At 43.0% G+C, this 22,867-nt stretch overlaps 1 protein-coding gene across 2 annotated transcripts; it reads left to right on the top strand.

Moving 5' to 3' along the window:
• Positions 1-1,396: 1,396 nt before the first annotated feature.
• Positions 1,397-21,467, top strand: gtf3c4 (general transcription factor IIIC, polypeptide 4). Of its 2 annotated transcripts, none has more exons than XM_061801968.1 (5): positions 1,397-1,735; positions 2,369-4,075; positions 4,646-4,776; positions 4,907-4,995; positions 21,439-21,467. In XM_061801968.1, the coding sequence occupies exons 1-5, from the start codon at positions 1,418-1,420 to the stop codon at positions 21,450-21,452; spliced, it is 2,259 nt and encodes a 752-aa protein (XP_061657952.1). In that variant the 5' UTR covers positions 1,397-1,417; the 3' UTR covers positions 21,453-21,467. The 2 variants fall into 2 exon arrangements, with proteins under 2 accessions (XP_061657952.1, XP_061657951.1); XM_061801967.1 differs by lacking the exon at positions 21,439-21,467 and adding an exon at positions 7,241-7,427.
• Positions 21,468-22,867: the final 1,400 nt, after the last annotated feature.

The raw sequence follows: 22,867 nt of genomic DNA, 5'->3' as shown, positions 1-22,867 counted from the left end.
ATGCACTCCCTATCACTGTTATTCTATTTATTTGAGGTATTTGACGTATACTGAGGTATGACAGCTGTGACATAAAATGAATTAGCTGTTTACAACCTTTATCCTAGGAAAACCATATGGGAAGGAGTGGATAAAAACTGTTTGGAAAAGGGCAGGCATTTTCAATTTGACCCCCCCCCCCACAACAACTTTTTCGCAAGGTTATTAATGTAAAGTCTATTTTTGAAAGCCCATTGCAAATTAAAACCAACATAGGAATCTGGGTAGTGGGTATTTAAGCAAAGCAAAGCAAAGCAAAGCAAAGGTATCCTTGACATCTCAAACAGTGTGATTTTGGTAAATATAGATAATGCCAGCAAATAGAAACAAATAACATATGTGCAGCTCTTCGGTTTTGCCTTACTTCAGTCTACTTGTCATCCTGTGGACTTTAGCATGTTTCAGATTTTACAGCATCCTTTTTCTGCAGCAACCTTTGATAATACATTGGCGGAATTTTTACTCATGTTCTCAATTTCAGGAACATGTTTGTACAATCTGTGTGTGTTTTTATAATCTCCCTTTGAGCCAAAGATCTGTGCCAATAGGCATTAAATATTTTTCCCCTTATTTTTTTAGTTGTCCTATTGAAGTTAGCGAGCAGTGTTAGGCCTATGAGATAGGATTTCATCATATAATTACAGATTGTAGTAAATTGCTTTGAAAGGATTACATATGACTGTTCAAATGCCAGGTTCTTGTGACATTAAAAAAAAAGAGACCATGATAAATCCTTTCAAAGCTTTTTCCATGTATAACCTGTACAACCCATTTGAATAAAAGGCAGCCAGAGAAAATTTACCCTAACACTTTGGGAAAATATGTTGTAGTCTGAACCATAATCCCCCAAGAATTTGGTACAGACACAACAATGCTCACCACTGAAGAACACCATACCTGGGGGAGGGCGGTGGGCCGAGATTTGAACAGCAGTCCTCAGAACTATGAGGCAGACCCTCAAACGAGTCATCCACTGTCCCACCCCCATAAACATTAATACTAAAAAAGGTTTGAAATTACTTATCTTGGGCTCATTATTTTATCACAAAAAATGGCGTTTGCACAGGGGTACATAGACTTTTTATAGCCACCTTACAAAAGAACTTGCTCAGTTTATTACAGGCAGACATGTATGCTTAGTTGAATTATAAACAACAAATAACAAAAAACGCAAAGGGGAAAACTCATAGGCAACACTAAATATTTAATTTTCTCCAGCCACTCCGGTTTCAACCAGCATTAATTGAAGACTAAAAATTGCACGGAGGTTTGAATGTGTGTAAGTGGCTCAGAAAATGGACAGATAAACATTTTTCTTCCTGAAAATATTTAGAAACGAGTGGCGTCATATTAAACGTCACTTCCGCAAACAACCAACATGGCGGCCCCCGGCGAGCCGTCTAATGTTGCGGATCCTCATCCCCCAAATGAACGTATTCAGATGGAATCAGAGTTCGCCGTTGACGGTGCCTTAAGTAAGCGGGATGTGCCCGTGAAACGGGACCCGGCAATCCCGCTCTTGTCACCAGTGACCGGTTCGCGGCCGCTTGTTTGGTCGCAGGATCATCGGCTAGCAGTTTGCACTGCCAGCTCGTTGGCGGTGATGGAGCTGCTTTGCGACATCCACAGCATCAAGCAGGAGCTGACGCTCAACAGGACTTCCATTTCTGTCCCTAATATGAGTTACGAAATGCTGGTAATTACGCTCTAATTTTGACCACTTTTTACACCAATACAGTCGTTTACTTAACGTTTAAAAACGTCTCCACAACTCGGGCGCATTCAGACTACATAAAAAAGTAAAACTTTTGTCCTAAAGATCTCACGCAATCAAATTACCAAACCAAGTTGACTACATCTTTTTTTTTTTTTTTTTTTTTTTTTTAACAATGCGGTCATAGGGAAGGGTTGGGAAAAAAAAACTTTTATGAGAACAAGTGCAGATTTGTTTTCAAACGTAGGGAGTATAGTCGTCGAAAACTAAATGCAAAAGTAAAGTACAAATACTTGGGTATAGTACTAACAAAGTACTTGTACTGGTTTACATCTTACAACGACTATGCATAGTTCAAAGTACCTTCACGGTGTTAACCCCCCCCCCCCAAAAAAAATGGATGTATTTCATCAAGAATGCAATCTTATGTTTTCTTTTTACAAATTACTGCACACTTCAAACAAACAGCAATAAAAATAAAAACTTTCTTGACAAGTTTAGAGATCGCTTCTCTTTCTGATAATCTGATTTTTAATTACCTTAGATTTCCTCTTGTAATTGTTGTGTGTGTGTGTGTGTGTGTGTGTGTGTGTGTTTGTGTTGTTAAACATCTAGGTTGGACCCCCTAAAGAGCAGGTTAAAGCCTTGAAGCATTTTAAGACACACCCTGATCTGACCACAAGGCAAGAGTTTAACTTGGATCGGGTCATGAAACACTTGGGAGGAAATAAAGGAATTAAATATGCTAGTTGGTCACCTTACCGTTGCGATTCCAGGGGCCGCTGCTTGCTAGCGTGCCTAACCCTTGACCACAGACTCACCATACATCACCATAACCGTCTTTTCTGGAACACGCTGGTCAATCTCACCGACAAGTACGGTGAGATACTCCAAGAACGGGGCTATGCCAAAAAAGACAAGAAGCCGCCTGAGAAAACCCTCTTGGATTTTGAGGAGCTCCAGCGGCGTTACCAGATGCAGACCCCTGTAAGGATGGAGTGGTCGAACATTTACACGCTCAAACAAGTGCAGTCCGACAACTTGTGCCTCGATGTGGAGATGGTCTTCCTAGCCGTCTTGATGGAAAATGGCGACCTTGTTTTGTGGAAGTTTGTGTTGCCCTTCGAGAACGGTGTGGATGTTGTCTTTTACGATGCCATTGAATCAAGTGTGAGCAGCCCCACTGATTTGGCATGGTGGGAGTATAAAAACGCAGATCGGCAAATGAGCGGCTTGATCGTCGGCAGCGAGTTGGGCCCTATAAAGATCATGCCAGTCAGCTTGGCGGGGGTCAAGGGTTACTTCACCCTGCGACACCCCGTCATCCTCTGGAAGGAGTGTGACCGGATCCCTGTCGAGAACATCAAATGCGTGTCGTTGGTCCACCCGCTTCACAAATCCACCTGCAGCCTCATCGTGGCCTCTCGCGGTTGCTACATCTTCTGGTGTTTGCTTATGATTTCGCCATCTGGACTAAATGTGCACAACTCACATGTGGTGGGCCTTCACTCGCTTCCTGTGGTCTCGCTAGCAGTCAGCCAGCACGGTGTTGTGTACACATGCTGCAATGATGGTTGGATCAAAAAGCTGACACCAAAAATCACAGAAAGTACATTGACTTTCAATCAGGAGGACTTGTTTTGCCCTGAAAATCTGACAAACCGGCGCCTACATGGGATTGCGGTGAGCCACAATGGAGCCTATCTTGCGCTGGTGAGCACACAAGGCATGGTTGACTCATTTCACCCAATTCACAAGACCTATCATGTGAACTTTATCGCTTTAAAATTGCCAGAAACAGCAGCTGGGATCTTGCTAAAATCTCCCGTGGAGAACCTGTACAAGCAGGCCGACCTGCTGGACCTTGTTAGGTGGAGCATCTTAAAAAACAAAAGCATTCCTGAGGCATTGCTGCAGGAGCTTGATCAGAAGATCCGTGAGGTGGACTCTCCTTACTTCTGGCGCTTGAAGCTCTTTTTGGTCCGTTTTCTGCACAAGTCATTTCAGACACCGCTGACAGAAAACCAATGGAAACCTTCTCAAGAGATCAGCAGTGTGCTCATTCAGGACGAGGAGGAAGATTTGACTGGAGAGGATGACGCGGCCAACTGCAGTAAAGCAAGAAAGCGTCAGAATCCAGAGGAGGAGATGGAGCAGGTGCAAGCGTCGATCCGTTTGGTGGAGGTCCACTTAGTGAAAGAGAGCATGAAGAAGTTGCTTGGGGAGGTGTACCTCAACACCCAGAAAACACAGAAGACGTGCATTCCCACTAGCGGACTGGCTGAGTACCTCTTGAAGGATTCTGATGACAAGAATGTGGAGGTAACACGCTCTTCGCTGTTTTCAGCTCAGTCTTTTGTCATGTAGAATCCTGAAATGAACCCTTACCACTTAACGCTTATTTGTATCTGAACAGATTGGGGAGCATTTGAATCAAACGTGCAAATTGTCAGAAGTTTTATACGTAGCGGTCAATTCATTAGGTAAACCTGATGTAATGCAAGACAGTCAAACAAACATATTACATCTAGTCAGGGAACAAGGATACACACATTGTGCTTGCATTCATTTGAACAGCACTCGTATAAAGAAGGCCACTCTCCAAATATTGAAAATAGTTCATGCATGAATAAAACACTGCATTTTGATGCCATCTCGGTATTGCATTTCTGAATTTCCAGATTTGAGTTTGTTTTTCAATTTGAAACTGCAGATGCGTTTGAGATAATATAGAAAACAAAGCTCTTATTTCATGTTTTGCACTGACAATTGCAGTGGTAAGTACATGAAAATACTCTCATTTCACTTCAATGTAAGTTGAAAGTGCAACTCACTCATGGGGTCTTGGATAAAACTCATCTTCATCTTTGTCTGTGTCTGTGGGTCATTCAGGTCTTGATTGGTCACATCAAGAAAAAGATGAACAAGCAGACATTCCCAGAGTTCTGCAGTTTGTGTCAAGAGGTTCTGCCCTTCACAGACCACAAAGAAGCAGTGTGCAACAATGGTCACAAGTGGCTCAGGTACTACACTAACCTGCCATGCAGTCTGTACCCAAAGTGAATGTTAATAACTTTAAATGTTTTATTTACCTTGGTGTGATGACGTCCTCGCTATTAGTGCTCACAATTGGTCTCATATGGTCTTGTCCAGGTGTGCGTTGTCCTATCAGGCTTGCCAAGCGCTGACGTTTAGACGCTGCCTCTTGCAGGATAGCATCTCCGGAATCCCAGAGCCTGATGGTAAACACCACTTAGCGTCTTACTCCTATTTATGATTTCCTATAATAATAGTTGAACCTGTATTTATTCCATAAACCTTGATACAGCACAACACTCACAAAACATGGAAATAACTGATTTGGTGAAACAATACTTGTCACATAGGTCTAGTTGGAACCACATTTTTACAGAGTAAACGTCTTTGACCAACGAAATCACATGTCAATTAATACCTGTTGCGAGATACAGTACCTTGCACATGGTTCGTCGATATCACAACCAAGGTTGGAACCTCACGGAGCGGCCGGCCACCTCCACCACAGGTCCACAGCCTTCTTTGGTCTTGTTAGACCCAGTTTAAACACGTGAGATTTTTGTTGTGGCTGACTACATTCGAGATGGCTGGTAGAACATAATCTTTATGGTGTGTGGTGTTTTGTGTTGAAATTAGTGACGCAAACCATGCGGGCTGACTCTGGCCATTATGGACAGGCACTTTGAAATGAGTAGACGGGGAAGAGATGCTGTGAAAGCAGGGAGCAGGCGGAGGAACAATTAGAAAGATGGAGGCACACACTGGAAAGGAGAGTAATGAAGATTAGCCGATATAAAACAGAATATATGTGTGTGAACGTGAGGGGCGGTGGGGGAAGAGTGAAGCTCCAGGGAGAAGAGATCGCAAGGGTGGACGACTTCAAATATTTAAGGTCAACAATCCAGAGCAATGGAGAGTGTGGTAAGGAAGTGAAGAAACGGGTCCAAGTGAGGTGGAACAGTTGGCGGAAGGTGTCTGGTGTTCTATGTGATAGAAGAGCCTCTGCTAGGATGAAGGGCAAAGTTTATAAAACAGTGGTGAGGCCGACCATGATATGCGGATTAGAGACGGTGGCACTGAAGAAACAACAGGAAGCAGAACTGGAGGTAGGAGAAATGAACATGCTGTTGTTCTCGGATGGAGTGACCACGTTGGATAGGATTAGAAATGAGCTCATTGGACGGACAGACAAAGTTTGATGTTTTGGAGACAAGGTGAGGGAGAGCAGACTTTGATGGTTTGGACATGTTCAGAGGCGAGAGAATGACTATGTTGGTAGAAGGGTGCTGAGGATGGAGCTGCCAGGCAAAAGAGCGAGAGGAAGACCAATGAAAAGGTCAATGGATTTTGTGAGTGAGGACATGAGGACAGTGGGTGTTAGAGAGGAAGATGCATGAGACAGCTTAGATGGAAAATGATTACACGCTGTGGCGAACGCTTACGGGACAAGCCGAAAGGAAAAGAAGAAGAAGATTCGGAAGAGTGAGGAATCTGACGTTTTCAAAGAGCCCGTAGAAGCTAAAAAATTATGAGCATGACTACTAATCATTTTTTTTTCTTCTTTTGAAAATGCGTACAGCATTTAATTTTGCACTGACCAACCACCCTGGAGACGCCTCTTCTGCTCCCATGTTCTTAACTGATTGGCTGATTAGTGTGTGTATGTATGGGGCAAAATTATAAAATGATACCCCGGATACTTCTTAAGAGACCTTATTCCCCTTCACAGCACCACAGAACAAGCCGTGTCCAAATGTTTCAGGTATTGGATTTGATGTTGGTATTATCATGAATTCTCATTTTCCAACACCCCAAAGGCCTTTCGCAGTTCTGCTGACTGGGAAGAAGAAATTATGCAAATTACTTTGCGCAGGTACAAAATGATCTCTACTTACTTGACTTTTGTTGTCAGCTGACACTCATACACCTCAAAAATGGAAAAAGTCTTCAAGTATATGTACATGGATTACTGTTCTAAATTCAAGATGTAACATAAATTGTGAATCAGACTAACCCTAACCCTACTTGTAAACATACTTGTACAAATTAAGATGTTTTATTAAAAGTGTGAAACTGCTGTGCTAAACAGATGCCTGAACATCTTGCAAAAGCTTTTCCGATGAAGTGTAGCGCACAGTCTCTATATGCCCGATCAGATTACGATTGAATTTAATTGTAATGACAAAAAAAAGCACCAATAACTAATAATGTACACGTCATCTGCCATAGTTTTTTATTTCATGATTAAGTGAGTGTGAAAACCTTTGTATTAACTATACTATTAGATCATGTTTTACAGTTGGCGCTGCATCCAGGCGGTGGAGAAATGTGTTAGAGAAAATTCACAGACCTGGTTGAACTGCCCCTTGCTCATACTTATGGAAAAGTTATATACTCGCTCAGCTTGTTGTGTTGTATTATTTGTTCATTTTGTTGATTTCTTTCTCTTAGACCCGCAGTGGATAAAGAAGATACTGCAAGCGCCGTGCTCACTATGTGACTCGCCGATGATCTAGACAGCAGGAAACATCAGCAAATTCCTGCAACGGCTACAGTTTTACAATCACTGCAATATATCTGTTAATTATATCATGTTATATTTATGTCTTAAAATTGGAAATAAAAGTCTTTGAAGATATGTTGATGCTTGTATTTCTTTACCAGCCGAGCCAGTAAATGAAGCTGCTGAGGCTTTGAATTAGGATTTTAATGAGGTAAAAAATCATGGACTCAAACTTTATACTTTTTTTCTGAGCACCCCCCCCCAAAAAAAAAAAATCTCACACAGACATTATTTGCACAAGAATACAAAGACAAGTTTGAAATATGGTTATATCTGGAGGCTTTCATTATTCAGTAGAACTTGAGGGCACCATAAATAAGTTTCCTTGTTTTTTTTTTCCATATTTCTCCTATATTTCCAAACCTTTGGTGTAGTTTTATTGCAAGTAAGTGGAACTTACTTACTCCTAGACCTATTTTAGTAATTTTATACTTTTTCTTTTTTTTTTTGGAGTGCAACAAATAATACATTGTGAATAAAACATAGTCTTGGAAAAAAAAAAATCTCAGCGTACCTACTTTAATTGGCAGCGTAAAACAATTTCCATGCTTTGGGAGGAGGCGGAGGAGGAGGAGGAGGAGGGTGGCGGTGCTCAGTCATTCTCTCAGATGAGGACTTCCGCTAATGTAAACGCAGAATAGAAGAAACGGTGAGGCAGATGAGATGAGCAAGAGGCAGGAAGAAAGTAAAAAGTGCTTAAAAACCTGCCGTGCTCCCTCCCACGGGAACGGCTTGTAATGAGATTCAGCAGTAATGAGGGACAGAACATGGTGCCAGATGTGATTCTAATTCTAATCAAGTACGGGAGGGTGGTGGCGAGGGCGTGTGAGGATATTGTTAAATACAATTAATTTTTTTTCCATGTGTGTCAAATTTGGATGGTACGAGCTTAGGGGAGCGGAAACAGTCTTGGTGGCATTTTCTCCATGCCTTCATTGGGCCCTCTTTTTGTAGTCGGGAAGAGGAAAGTGAGCCGAACATCGTGGGTCATCAGCACGCCTAGCTTGCCAAACATGGCATGGAAAAAAGCCTGACGTAATAGATATTCACCCCATCTTTGGAAGATTTTGTTGCCCTATACAAAAAGTGAGTTTTTAGAATTCCACAAGTGTTGATACCTGTACAATCTTGCAACCATCCATCTATTTCACGTGTTGATTATCCTCACTAGCAGGTGAGCGTGAGTCTTTCCCAGCTGAATTCAGGTGACAGGCAAGGTGCTCACCAGACCAAAAACATTTATACCCGAGGGTGATTTAGTGTGTTGAATGAACGTGATGTAATTTTTGGGAAAGTAGGAGGAAGGCAGAGTACCTTGAAAATTTAGCCAATCAGTTATAAAAATGTCAAATTAAAAGCTGCTTTTCTGTTTTACATCCCAAAACAAAAATCTGAAATCTTCCACAAATACAATTGTAGTGTAGTGCTTCTCAAACAAGTGTATCTCAATAGGTTAAATAATTTGACTATCATGCAAAAGTACATTACAGTAGTTCAATTCAAAATTCACTATATAAACCGAAATGGTTGTTGTAAATATAATTTGTGATGATTATGGTTTCCAGAAAACAAAAGCTCCATATTCACATTTTTTTTATACGACAAATCATCAATTGTACAAGTGAGGTAGAAACTGGCCAACTGTAAAATGTTTTCCTTTTCTACGATATTGTAATCTGGTGATATGCACACAGCTGTACGTGACTTATATGCAGCTGGTGTGGAATCATTTCCCCCTGGAAGCTCCACTCACAGCTGTCCTTTATTTGAATGGTGATCCACCAGGGTGTCGTCTGCGTTTCAGCTCAAGTCAGTTGGGATCTACTCCAGCTGTGACCCTGAACGGGATTAGCAGTAAGACTAGAGGATGTCTGTTTCCCCCCCAAAATATGTACAAAACAACTTAGAACATGGCAACATCCCATTTGGGTCAAGAATTCTGTGCCGTCTGTGCTGCGGGTGTTATATTGAGGTTCCTGTCAGGGATGCGTAGCGCCAGAAAGAGGGTGGCTGTTTTTGGTTGATCCTCCTCCCATTTCCACAATAAACTGCCAAAGAGCAACTCCACCAGTAATTACCTGATTCTCCTCCCATCTCCCCGACTGTCTCTCCTCCCAAGGCTTCAAACAGGGTTTTTTGTTCTCTTTGGATACAATATTTATACCCTTTATGTTAGTGTCAGGATGGTGAAGATCACTGACGGAACCTTTTCACACCTTAATTCCATGTGATATTCCCTTTGTTTAGACTTGATTTGGAACATGATCCTCCCTGCTGTATTGTCTCAAGAGTATCAGTTCATTCCGTCGCATTCGGTTTATGCTGTAAAGCACAGCCTGTATCACCTGATGCGATAATTATGTTTTTCAGTGTTCTCTGTTCACAGGGGTCTGGTTAGAAAAATGGCAAGCAGCTGCTGTGCAAGACATAACTGTAGGTTTCAACATTTCTGAATAAAGATGAAGTTTTCACAATGGGTACAGCACACAAAATCAATCAACGTTGAGTTTAGCATTGTTTTTGTAATTTGCATTGCACTGCAGTGCATCACACTGATTATTTGTGTATCTGGTAAAATACCCTCTTAAACGTGTCTCTGTCGTGTTTCTGTTATTTCAAAGCTGTTAAAACCATCCAGGCATCCATTTTCTAAGCCAATGCCATGTTGGATTTTCAGTCGGTCTTTCACAAGGGTTTTACACTTTAAGTAGCTTTGATTGCTTTTAACCATGAAACATTTGGGAGAACACTGCTGAAATTTAAAATGATGGAACCGGAAGTGTTAGTGGAAGACACAAAACGGCTGCTCTGATAAATTTGGAGAAGGCAGATTTAACTTGTCCCAAGTGCACATCTTGTCTTGTCTTCACAAGACAGCATGCTCAAAAAACTGCTCTGGGGGAGGCCAGCATCGGTCACATTGCACTGGAATCAAGTGACCTAGAAGCAAGGGGATGCCTAGTTGAGAGGAGTGTTCTCGCAGCTGATATGCCATGACTCCTTCTTGTGATTGGCTCCAAGCCAGCCATGTTCAGCTTCCTCATCCGAACAATCAAGTCTGCGCTCTTTTTTTCCCTAAGTGAAAAAAAAAAAAATGTAGGTGAGTAAGGACCATAGTCTTCCCTGCGGACCTCGAAACCTTACTAGAATTAATTGTGCTTTTTGGCCTTTAATGTTTGATATAAACAATACAGACAGAGATTTTGTTCCCTGATATCAGACACACACACACACACACATACAGTTGGTGCTAATGAAGTCAATATGCAAGGTTGTCTTCTGCACTGCGGCGCTGATGGGGTGAACATGGCTGTCAACTGGTTGACTCTCCTGCTCTGCGATCCCTGGGGAAGGGGTGAGGGAGGGTGGTCAGTGACCCGAGAAGGGCTTCACGTGCGCTTGTGTGTCCCGTCATTAGAGTCGCGATTTGTCCGTGGCTTGGAGAGCGCTGAAGTGGAACTAATACTGAACAGCAGAGAGGACATGGAGAGGGAGGGCCACTTTTTACTGGTACATTAATTAAGCTCACTTTCAACATGCTCCCTGTCTCTTCTTGTTCTGTTGTAATTAAGTGGGGGGTACGGCTGCCTTGACCTCAGTGACGTTGGACACTCCCTCCTTGTTTTAGAAGGCAGTACATTTACACAAGTAAAGTGCTTTAGTGCGTAATAAGCTTTCACTTGAATTGCTACATTTTATATATTTCCACTCACTTTGTCATCGCTTAAAATAACCATGCAAATTTTAATGTGCTATCAGGATAATGCCAAAATGCTACGTGTTTAAACCTTGCATGAGAGGGGGGTAATTTCTCAGAATCATTTGACAAACAAAATATGTTGCTCCTCCAGCACTAGTGATCTTTTACTTCTCAGACCTAGCACGCAATATATGTATACGGCTAATAGATTGCAAATAAATTTTATCCACTAATGCTTTTTTTTTTAATTTTTTCATCTACAGAGAAATAACTCTAGATTGTTTCACATTTTATTCTACATGCATTAATATCCACATGTAAGAGGTCCATTTAAATGAGGTTTCAATCCTGAAATCCTGACTCACTCATTATAAGATATGTGAATCTAATCAAATATAAAGGAATAACTCTGTTATGGAAAAAAATAGTAAAATAAACCATGTTTACACTACTATACTTGTGGCTGCTGGCTAAATTGAATTTCAAAAGAAAGGAAATAATTTGGCCCCATGAGATTGTGTTCCTTTTCACCCTATTGAGTTTATAGAAGTTGGTAAACATTCAGGATTGAAGTGACCTGCAGCTCATCTTGAATTAGTTGCTACTACATTTTTCATATTTTATAAAAGCTAACGGCGGCACGGTGGCGCAGTTGGAATGTTTTGGCCTCACAGTTCTGAGGTCCCGGGTTCGATCCTGGCCCTCCATGTGTGGAGTTTGCATGTTCTCCCTGTGCCTGGGTGGGTTTTCTCGGGGCACTCCGGTTTCCTCCCACATCCTAAAAACATGTAACATTAATTGGACACTCTAAATTACTCCAAGGTGTGATTGTGAGTGCGGCTGTTTGTCTCGATGTGCCCTGCGATTGGCTGGCAACCAGTTCAGGGTGTACCCCGCCTTCTGCCCGTTGAGAGCTGGGATAGGCTCCAGCACTCCCGCGACCTTTGTGAGGATAAACGGCAAAGAAAATGGATGGATATAAAAGCTAGTCTTTTTCTTTTGTTTATATCCTGACATACAATATATTTCAGAGGCCGCATAAAAGCCCATTACAAGACAAATCTTTTATTTTTAGTGCTTTCCTTTTGTTGTTCTTACGGTAAATTTATGCTCACTATTTTATATTACTTCAGATTTATAATTCAAGTTTTTGCTCAAAATATATGGTATATATTCACAATGAATTGCAAGGGATAATTACATAATGTGAAGAAGCTATTAAATATGCATTAACAGTATAGAATTTTCACAGTCATAAAGGCCCGCATTGAAAATGAGTTTGACACCCATGCAGTCGAAGTCACGCCAATCGTCCCACGAGTGGAATACGAGAATACAAATATTGTGCTAAAACGGGCATAATGGGTCCTCTTTAAATTGTTGACAGGAATGAATACTTGCTGCTGTTTCTGATGTTTCGCAAAAAAAAAAAAAAAAAAAAATATGTTGCGCTCAGAGAGATTGATGGACAGTTATGTTTTCATTGCATATGGATGGTAAAAGTTTTTATTTTTTTTATATAATGTTTTTCAACCTTAAGATGAGAGGAATCTGAAAACAAAAAGCCCTTTTGCCAGTCTACCAGAATGCGTCTCAGCACATCTTAAGCGCTACACACTTCTCAGCAGGCCTGCACGACATCACATGACGTGCAACGTGGAAGCGGCGGATGATGGATGTCTGTCTCCATCAGCGCCGCACCGCCAAGTGACAGCTCTCGGTGACGGTGACAAGTGAGGTTCCAGCCGAGACAGATTGCCTTCAGGTGGCTCACTTTTCAAAATCTCGCCGAGAACGTGCCGCGCTTAACTTTCCTTTTGAAGGCGGAAGGGCTCTCGGTGTCGTCTTTTTTTTCTTCTTCTCCTTACAGTATATGCCACATTTCAGCAGGAAGAAAAAGTGGAGAGCGGGGGTGGGGAAATGGCTCATTTGAGAGTTTGCTTTAATATCTGTCTTTGGGAGATCAGAGTCATATTCTCACACCTCATATTTCAAAACGTCTATCACAGGCCATGTAAAATTCCCTTAAAAGTGCATTATGCAATATAATAGCAGTTTTGAGTGACATTTACTTTCCAAGGAGGGGGGTACCTGCTGCCGGTGCTAAAAGGATTTGTTCACGCAGGAGACCTCGGCTGTCGCTGTTGACGGAAATTAGAAATGAGCGTGCCTCTCTCGTGGATAAATGCATTTTAGCAAGTTAAAACTGCTAAAAAGCAACTGTATTATTTTGCGGCGGAGTTCTAGTGACTGTTTAAGCAGTTGATCCGGATAAATCTCCTGCCTTCCTCTGTGCGTCTTCTTGGGGAGGAGAAATGATTTCAGAGCCTGGTTATGCAGAATTTGAAATGAGTATTTTTGTTAGAGAGGGAAGAAGAAGATGAAAATACCGGTAATAACTATGTGCAAAACCATTAGAATACATATTTATGTTGCTTGTTATGAAATATTCATTAAGTCGGTGTAAAAAAAGAACAGCCAACTGGGGCTGCAGAGGGAAAATGTGTGTTTATTTGCGTGTTTGTGTAAAACGAGGGCGATGGGGCACTCATCACCTCTTGCGCAAGGGGCTGACAAAATCCTCAGATTGAATATCTGACATACCTTGTTTTGCTTCCTTCCATCGCTTGCTAATTTTCCTCTCTTCACACCTAAAGTTTCTCTCGTTCCGTTCGTCTCCGTTCCTACATTTCATTCCCTCACTTCCCAAATTAAGAATTTAATGAGGGATAGGTTCTTTACCAACTGTCCCGGCAATGTTTACCACTGATGAAATTATAATGTTGGCCCTGCTGTATAATTTATGAGCCAATTAGGCGAAGTGTTACTTGATTTGATGGGGAGACGACACACAGTGTACATTTAACTAATGGAGACCAAGAGAGTAAAGGGAAGGAGGGGTGGGAGGACAGCTGAGGCGGCCTATTCCGCGCATTGCTCTAGGATTACGTGGCTAATTGCCCTGCTTTATCTGTCTGTCATGGATAGCCATGCATATTTTAGCGTTCCCAAACACTTTGATTGTTTGCACTCGTGTTGGGGCTGTAACAAGTAGAGCAGAGGCCAGAGTGGAGTGTAGTTAAAAACTGGCAGCGGGGGATACAGGGAGAGGGTGCAGGGTGGCGGCGGAGGGACGAGGTGGGGGGGGGGGGGGTTGTGTACTCATGAACAGTGACAGGTGGACGGAAACAATTTTCACAAAGAGCAAAGGTGTGTCAAGTTGGAGAAACAAGGTGGTCCGTGCAGTTGCTGTAATTAGAAGGCAGCTCAAACAGCAATTAACTGTAAAAAGTAAGTATCTTTCGGCTTGTCCCTTTCGGGGTCGCCACAGCGTGTCATCTCAGATGAACGCACATATATGTTTGGCACAATTTTTACGCTGGATGCCCTTCCTGACGCAACCCTTCTCAGGGAGTGGAGGCCCCAGTGGGATACGAACCCACAACCCCTGGTTTACCAAACCAGTGCTCTTAGCGCTGAGCTACAGGGCCTCAAACAGCAATTAACTGTACTGTACTTATATTTCCGTGTAGCCCTGTAGATGTCCTGATATACTGTTGAGAATTCTTCATTTTTAAGTCTCAATTGCGCCACACTGTGCCAAACTACAGTGGTATCTTTAGAGTCAAGCACAATCAGCTCTGAAACACTGCTCGAAAACCAATTTTATTCAACTTTATTCTTAAACGTGGTCAGGCAAGGCAAACGGGTCCGCGGTGAAGGCACCAGACAAAGAACAACACAGAAGCCTCATGACAAACAAGAAGATTTGAAAACGGGAGCCACACCTGGAGGAAGGACTTGATGGTGAGAACCTGGTATTTGGGCTAAGACAACTGCTCATTCCAGCCCAGAAAGACAAAGTGGGTCCTCCTTTTCATGGGATTGCCCCCTGTGGGAGGGGCCAAAAGGGGTTGGGTGTTTTGTGACCTGGGCCTTGCTGGAGTTGCACATGTTGAGAGGTGCCAAGCAGGTGTGAGCATACTTATCGCCACTCAGCTCCATGCCTGTACTTCGGGGTTCACCCTAGTGGACGAGAAGGCAACCTCCCTCTACCTTCGGGTGGGGGTCAATGGGTCCTGCCTGTTGTTTTTGCCTATGCACCAAACAGCAGTTCAGAGCACCCACTGTTTTTGGAGTCCTTGAAGTGGGTGCTTAAGAGCATTCCAGCTGGGGTCTTCCTGATTCTGCCGGGGGACCTTGATGCCCACATGGGCAATGAAACCTGCATGTGGATCCTGGCACACTCTGACTGATGAGCTCTTTGAAAGACGATCAGACACTCATACTACGAAGGGGAAACTGGAGCAAAGGGATCCTTAATTATCTGATGAAGGGAAGGTTATCTGAACGGTTTCTTTTTCTCTCCCCTTTTTATCCAGCTGGATCGTGTGGCGGATCTTTACATAACAAAAGAGCAACCCGGCTGACCCGCTTCATCTAAAACGCCAATGTGATCTGCAGACACTGCATTTGAGGGTGTCTATTCTTTTTGTTAGTTTGGCTCAACTTACTCTAAATGTTCATCTCTGGGGGGTGGGGGGGGGATGTATGTGGTAAAAAGTTCACACGAGGGCTTGTTGGTACAGGGATAGATTTTCTCCCTTCCATGAGAATGTGATTAATTCCCAGTTAAAAGTATTAGTACTTGGCTTTCTGCGGTGATTTATTTAAAGGCTCATACAAAGGAAAGGCTGGGTCAGTTTCCCTCCTCTAGGAAATGAGATATAATATCCCATGCCAGGCCTTCTTTTGCGTTCCTGTCACCACACATGATTCCAATGGAAGCCCACACATAAGACAGGAACTCTGTCACCGACGTCGACACCGTGTTAACTTATTTATCCCTGTTAAAGCCCATGTAAGGAGATAGCTGTTAATTAATATAGCTGTCAGGTAAATGGTTGCTGCCGGACCATCGCCACCATCCATCAGCAACATAATCTCGGGCTTGTTTTCATGCCAGGCCTCAGGCTCAATTAAGGTAATGCCATGCAAACGAGGTCTCTCGCCATTAGCCTCATCAAGAGGGGCTATTAATGGAGTAATCGGTCCACTCCAAGAACAATTATTGTGGCATCTCCTCCCGACTGATGAGTAATCAGCGCGAGCATGACTGAGGACTCACAGGGTGGGATGGCCAGGCAGCGAATTGGGCCCGCATGTTGACCCTGGAGGTGGGACAGCAGCAGCTGGGGGGGCTCAGACATGCGACAGCAGCCAAGTCTGGCCTCTGTATCTTGTCTGCTGGAGACGGCAATTAACATACTGTATGTATGAGCCACATTCTATATCGCAAAATGCCTTTTTGTTGTACTGGAAAGCTACGTGTAGTTTATTACCATCCATCCATCAGTTTTCTGAAATTGTTGTTGGGTTTAGCTTTACATATTTTTCAAAATACTAAAATAACTGTAAAAAGGTACATCATTTTTGTGGAAAACCAGCTTGAAGAATATGTTGAAATAGCAGATAAAAGTCACGGTGGAAAAGTTTTTGCCAAGCAGGCAACTTTTATACTGTTTTGAATTTGACTATGAGTATTTCTTTGTTTTTAGTGATATTCTTCAGTTTTAATATAGCCTCAATATCACTTGAAATATTTATAATCGTTCATGATAATTTTAGAATTTTGTCGGGGGAAAAAAACAAATTTGCAGTTTGTCTGAGATAATTCTAGGTTGGGAAGTTCAAACAAATTCTTGAAAGAGAAATTCTGGAAGGAACTAGATGAAGTAGTTCTGAGCATCCCAGACAGCGAGAGAGTTGTGATTGGTGCAGATTGTAATGGACATATTGGTAAAGGAAACAGGGGCGATGAAGAAGTGATGGGTAAGTACGGCATCCAGGAAAGGAACTTTGAAGGGCAGATGGTGGTGGACTTTGCAAAAAGGATGGAGATGGCTGTAGTGAACACTTATTTCCAGAAGAGGGAGGAACATATAGTGACCTACAAGAGCGGAGGTAGAACCACGCAGGTAGATTATATTTTGTGCAGACGATGTAATCTGAAGGAGGTTACTGACTGTAAAGTAGTGGTAGGGGAGAGTGTAGCTCGACAGCATAGGATGGTAGTATGTAGGATGATTCTGGTGGTGGGTAGGAAGATTAAGAAGACAAAGGTAGAGCAGAGAACCATGTGGTGGAAGCTGAGAAAGGAAGAATGTCGTGCGGCCTTCCGGAAAGAGGTGAGACAGGCTCTCGATGGACAACCGAAGCTCCTGGAAGACTGGACGACGACAGCCAAGGTGATCAGAGAGACAGGCAGGAGAGTACTTGGTGTGTCATCTGGTAGGAAAGGGGAGAAGGAGACTTGGTGGTGGAACCCCAAAATACAGGGAGTCATACAAGGAAAGAGATTAGCGAAGAAGAAGTGGGATACTGAGAGGACTGAGGAGAGGCGAAAGGAGTACATCGAGATGCGACGTAGGGCAAAGGTAGAGGTGGCAAAGGCTAAACAAGAGGCATATGAAGACATGTACACCAGGTTGGACACGAAAGAAGGAGAAAAGGATCTCTACAGGTTGGCCAGACAGAGGGATAGAGATGGGAAGGATGTGCAGCAGGTAAGGGTGATTAAGGATAGAGATGGAAATGTGTTGACTGGTGCCGGTAGTGTACTAAATAGATGGAAAGAATACTTTGAGAAGTTGATGAATGAAGAAAATGAGAGAGAAGGAAGAGTTGAAGAGGCAAGAGTGAAGGACCAGGAAGTGGAAATGATTACTAAGGGGGAAGTCAGAAAGGCACTACAAAGGATGAAAAATGGAAAGGCAGTTGGTCCTGATGACATACCGGTAGAGGTATGGAAGCAATTTGGAGAGATGGCTGTGGAGTTTTTGACCAACTTATTCAACAGAATACTAGCGGGCGAAAAGATGCCTGAAGAATGGAGGAAAAGTGTTCTAGTTCCCATTTTTAAGAACAAAGGGGATGTTCAGAGCTGTGGGAACTATAGAGGAATAAAGTTGATGAGCCACACAATGAAGTTATGGGAAAGAGTAGTGGAGGCTAGACTCAGGACAGAAGTAAGTATCTGCGAGCAACAGTATGGTTTCATGCCTAGAAAGAGTACCACAGATGCATTATTTGCCTTGAGGATGCTCGTGGAAAAGTACAGAGAAGGTCAGAAGGAGCTACATTGTGTCTTTGTGGATCTAGAGAAAGCCTATGACAGAGTACCAAGAGAGGAACTGTGGTACTGCATGCGTAAGTCTGGTGTGGCAGAGAAGTATGTTAAAATAGTACAGGACATGTATGATGGCAGCAGAACAATGGTGAGGTGTGCCTTAGGTGTGACAGAGGAATTTAAGGTGGAGGTGGGACTGCATCAGGGATCAGCTCTGAGCCCCTTCCTGTTTGCAGTGGTAATGGATAGGCTGACAGATGAGGTTAGACTGGAATCCCCTTGGACCATGATGTTCGCAGATGATATTGTCATATGCAGTGAAAGCAGGGAGCATGCAGAGGAACAATTGGAAAGATGGAGACATGCACTGGAAAGGAGAGGAATGAAGATTAGCCGAAGTAAAACAGAATATATGTGCGTGAATGAGAAAAGTGGAGGGGGAAGAGTGAGGCTACAGGGAGAAGAGATAGCGAGGGTGGACGACTTCAAATACTTGGGGTCAACAATACAGAGCAATGGAGAGTGTGGTCAGGAAGTGAAGAAACGGGTCCAAGCAGGTTGGAACAGCTGGCGAAAGGTGTCTGGTGTGTTATGTGACAGAAGAGTCTCTGCTAGGATGAAGGGCAAAGTTTACAAAACAGTGGTGAGGCCGGCCATGATGTACGGATTAGAGACGGTGGCACTGAAGAAACGACAGGAAGCTGAACTGGAGGTGGCAGAAATGAAGATGTTGAGGTTCTCGCTCGGAGTGACCAGGTTGGATAGGATTAGAAATGAGCTCATTAGAGGGACAGCCAAAGCTGGATGTTTTGGAGACAAGATTCGAGAGAGCAGACTTCGATGGTTTGGACATGTTCAGAGGCGAGAGAGTGAGTATATTGGTAGAAGGATGCTGAGGATGGCGCTCCCAGGCAAAAGAGCGAGAGGAAGACCAAAGAGAAGGTTTATGGATGTGGTGAGGGAAGACATGAGGGCAGTTGGGGTTCGAGAGGAAGATGCAGGAGATAGGCTAAGATGGCAAAAGATGACACGCTGTGGCGACCCCTAACGGGACAAGCCGAAAGGAAAAGAAGAAGAAGAAGAAGAAGTTCAAACAAATTCTCTGTTGAATAAAATCCTCAGAATTAATTGACAAATCTGTGTGAACTAGAAAAGACCCAGAAAAGGTGAAAAACACTTGAAAAGTGGACAAAGGTTTCTTTGCAAACTGGTTCACACCTTTTCACAAACTGCACTGTACTGAGGTCAGAAAAAAATATGCAATTGCGGAATTCAAATGCACAACAATAGAAGAAATGGTGCCAACTTTCACCGTGGGCCTGCTATCTAAATTTCCAGGAGACTTCCACTCTGTGTCACAGTCCCACACATTTCATTTGTTGTTGATTTGCGATTTCTATCCCATTCAGGAGCCGAGACAATAAGCGCATCTCCTCCGAACCTCCCTGTGTGTTGTCTGCCCACACTTCCAGCTACATGACTCACTTCCGCACACATCTGCCACAGGCAGGGTCGCATGAGCTTTAATGATGCCTCTGACGCACATTGGGGCACATCATTCCACAGCACACCACAACTTTGCAGCAGCTCAGGGCCCCTAAACCTCATTGGCGAGATGTTTTCGTCAGTGTGTGTGTGCGTTTACGGCCTTGAAGCTGAAGAGTGGGCAGCTCCTTGGGAATTTTAAGAGTCAAGCCCCCTCTAAATCTTCTTGTTTCAACTTCAGAAAATCAATAGGATAAATATCCTGTTTGCCTCTCTTGTACTTAGCAGCACCTCCAGCTCACTCTGGTTACCAGAGCGGAGAATCTCTCTCTAACCTCAGGCTATGTTTAAAATAATCCTCCCCCCAATACTCCCTCGCCTGTTTTTTTTTAAGCTCTGAACGACCAAGGATCTCAGGTGCATGGTTTTTTTTTTTTTTTCCATCCCCAAGCAAAAGGTAGGCTTGTGTAAACATGTGCCACGTGATAGGTCCTGGAGCGCCACTGGCTAAGTCTTGCCATCGACCTGCTCCTTGTGTGATTAGGCTGGTGAAGCTGAGCACAACCCAGACACAGATCGAAGAAGGAACACTCTCAATATGGATGTGAGCTTCGCCTGCCACATCCTGCTGCGTCCATTGATTTTTTTTTCTTGCCCTCAATTATATAATAGAATCACTGTTCTGGATTTGAACTAAAATCACAGTTTTGTGAGCATTCCTTATAAATCAAGAGAGCATTTTGACTCATATGAAATTGGGGTTTCATCGACTGCTTTGGCAGCGTGTCTTAAGAGATTTGCGTGATGACAACATGCTCAAAGCGTGTGTCTAGTTTTATCTTTTATTGTTCCAGGTGACTAACCCGTAGACAAATGGGCAGAGAAACCAACACCTACATTTCTGTCAGAAATATGTTTCAAGAATACTGTAAATAACCCCGCTATTACTTTGCGCTGTACACAGTTGACTCTTCTAATTGGAAGTCATCCGTTGGCCACAACTGACAACCATAACGTCTTTGTTTTGCGAGGATTACTGATACGAAGGGTCAATGTGAGAAGAAGCAAACCTTAACACACTTGTGACTACAACACTGTGACTATTATTTTTAAACTACAGTTCAGTCCACTTCAACACAAAACTTTTTCAATGGTGCATGAGATAGTACTGCGCTGTCAAAAACATACATATTATCTGCTATAGTTATCAATACTTGGCAGCTCCCAAAGGCCAAATGATGATGGATTCAGATTCCCAGTGGTAAAACCCCAACAGACATTGGAGGGATGAAGAGGCAGTTTGATAGAATTTTGTACAAAGTGTAAAATTGTTGTGTGTGCTTTTGTGACTATCTTGACTGCAACTATCTATAACTTGAAATATATTGTATCTATTTTAAACAGCATTGTTTCAAATTTTATTTCATTCAGTTTTACCTCATGAATGTGCTTCTTGTCTTGATCTGGTAAGCAGGTCCGCTTCTGCTTTCGTTGGTGAGTGCCTCACTTGTTGATGAGCAGATCCAAATTCACTTAGAAAGTGAAAAAGGAGAAACCGTTAAAAGACAATCTGACAATACAGAGTGGATATAAAATGCAGATTTGCAACTGGGGGGAATGGCCTTTAAATATTCATGAAGTGGATACGTGGAATAACTGATAATTCGCAGGCACGTTGTACGACCCCTAGTCCATTTGACGTGGACAACGTTATGTCTTACAGCTCGACTGACTGCAAGTCACTGTAACCTGAAGTATTTCATGCCTTGCAGACTTGGTAAAGTGACCCGTGGCAGTCTGCTCACGCCAACATCAGCCTAATTTTCACTCATCACATGATTGCTGCAAAGGAGACCACCATCATTATCGGAGTGCCATCAGACACCTGGAGGACGAGCACGCTGACGAGGGGGCGGCTGAAGATGTCTGAAGGAGGGAGGTTCGCTTAGACAGGAGGGAGGGTAACCTGAGCCATGATGCTAATCTGACTACGCGCTGACATTTTGGGGGATAATTGTAGCGTCGGCTGAGCTCAGGTGAGATGCGGGCGATCCTCGATCGAGATAAGCCGTTTCGTTCACATCGGTTTGCTCTTCTTCCTGTCACATGTCCTGCCCCTACTGCTTAGTATTAATCGCTTTTTCCTCTCCTATATCCTTCCGCTACTACTTATGAATATTCTCCGGAACGGCTGAGATAACCACAGTGAAATGCAGTGGGGAAGGGTCGCGGGCGCAACTTTAGCTGGAGTAATGAGGCCTAATCCCCTGCTGACTGGGGCTTGTTTAAACAGCTCCTGACTGAGCTGCTCAGTAATAGAGTAATTAACCCCAGCGCCCTCTTCTTCCCACCGCTCTGCTCTTAACCATGAAGGCCTACCATTTCTTACTCCTCCATTGCTACTGTTTTCGGTCACGATGTGTAAAATGAAAAGAAAAAATAAATTTGGGGCGAAAGACTACCCCCATGAATCCCACCAGACTTCTTCTGTCCTTTCTCATGCATCGCAACATAAAAGTATAACTTTGGTGAGAACATTCAACCTTCTTACAAAAACGTTTCTCTAAATGGAAGAGGATATGATTTTGGTTGCTGTATTATTAAACCTACCAACTATTAACATGGTCAAAATAAGACCGTGACTTTTGTTGTGCACACAAAAAAAATCTCTGCTGAAGACAAAAATGTAAAGTGGAACATGATGTTCAATGAAATTAGATAAAATTTCCAGCTACAAAAGTACTTTGTTTTTTATGCTGTGCACCCCGAGAAAATGTTTGCTATAGTATCCTCGAAAAATGCATATTATTAGCCTGCACCCGCACAATGCATTTATAGTACACTCAATGCTTTTTCTTCTTCACGTTACTCCCAGTATTTTGGGTGACACTTGACATGTTTATGTTGCCATTAAAAATTCCCCCCCAAAAATGTTGACTGCTACATGTTAGCACTTATTGTAGTGAACACTACACACTACAGCGGTGACCAGATTTACAGTGGCTATGGAGAAATTGTGAGAGTGGGTGCCTTGCACAAGGGTACCTCCACTAGACTTGGTTTCATCAGACGTGGAAGTTTTAATGTCGAGATGATCCATTTTGGAGCTATATTATTTCAATAGCTGTCAAACAAAAATGGACTGAAGCAAAACAATTGTTCGGGATTGGCAGGGCTCTGCACTAACAGTGGCGTTCTTGT

Source organism: Syngnathoides biaculeatus, chromosome 17, assembly GCF_019802595.1.
Source record: "Syngnathoides biaculeatus isolate LvHL_M chromosome 17, ASM1980259v1, whole genome shotgun sequence".
In the NCBI taxonomy this organism is placed as follows: Eukaryota; Metazoa; Chordata; class Actinopteri; order Syngnathiformes; family Syngnathidae; genus Syngnathoides; species Syngnathoides biaculeatus.
This window is presented reverse-complemented; position numbering and strand designations above follow the sequence as displayed.

Bases quoted from the DNA above. Each gene is read 5' to 3' on its own strand.
- gtf3c4 (XM_061801967.1), top strand. From the start codon at position 1,418: ATGGCGGCCCCCGGCGAGCCGTCTAATGTTGCGGATCCTCATCCCCCA. The intron at 4,777-4,906 runs GTACTACACTAA...GGTCTTGTCCAG, and splicing joins AATGGTCACAAGTGGCTCAG to GTGTGCGTTGTCCTATCAGG. The intron at 4,996-7,240 runs GTAAACACCACT...TCTTTCTCTTAG, and splicing joins CGGAATCCCAGAGCCTGATG to ACCCGCAGTGGATAAAGAAG.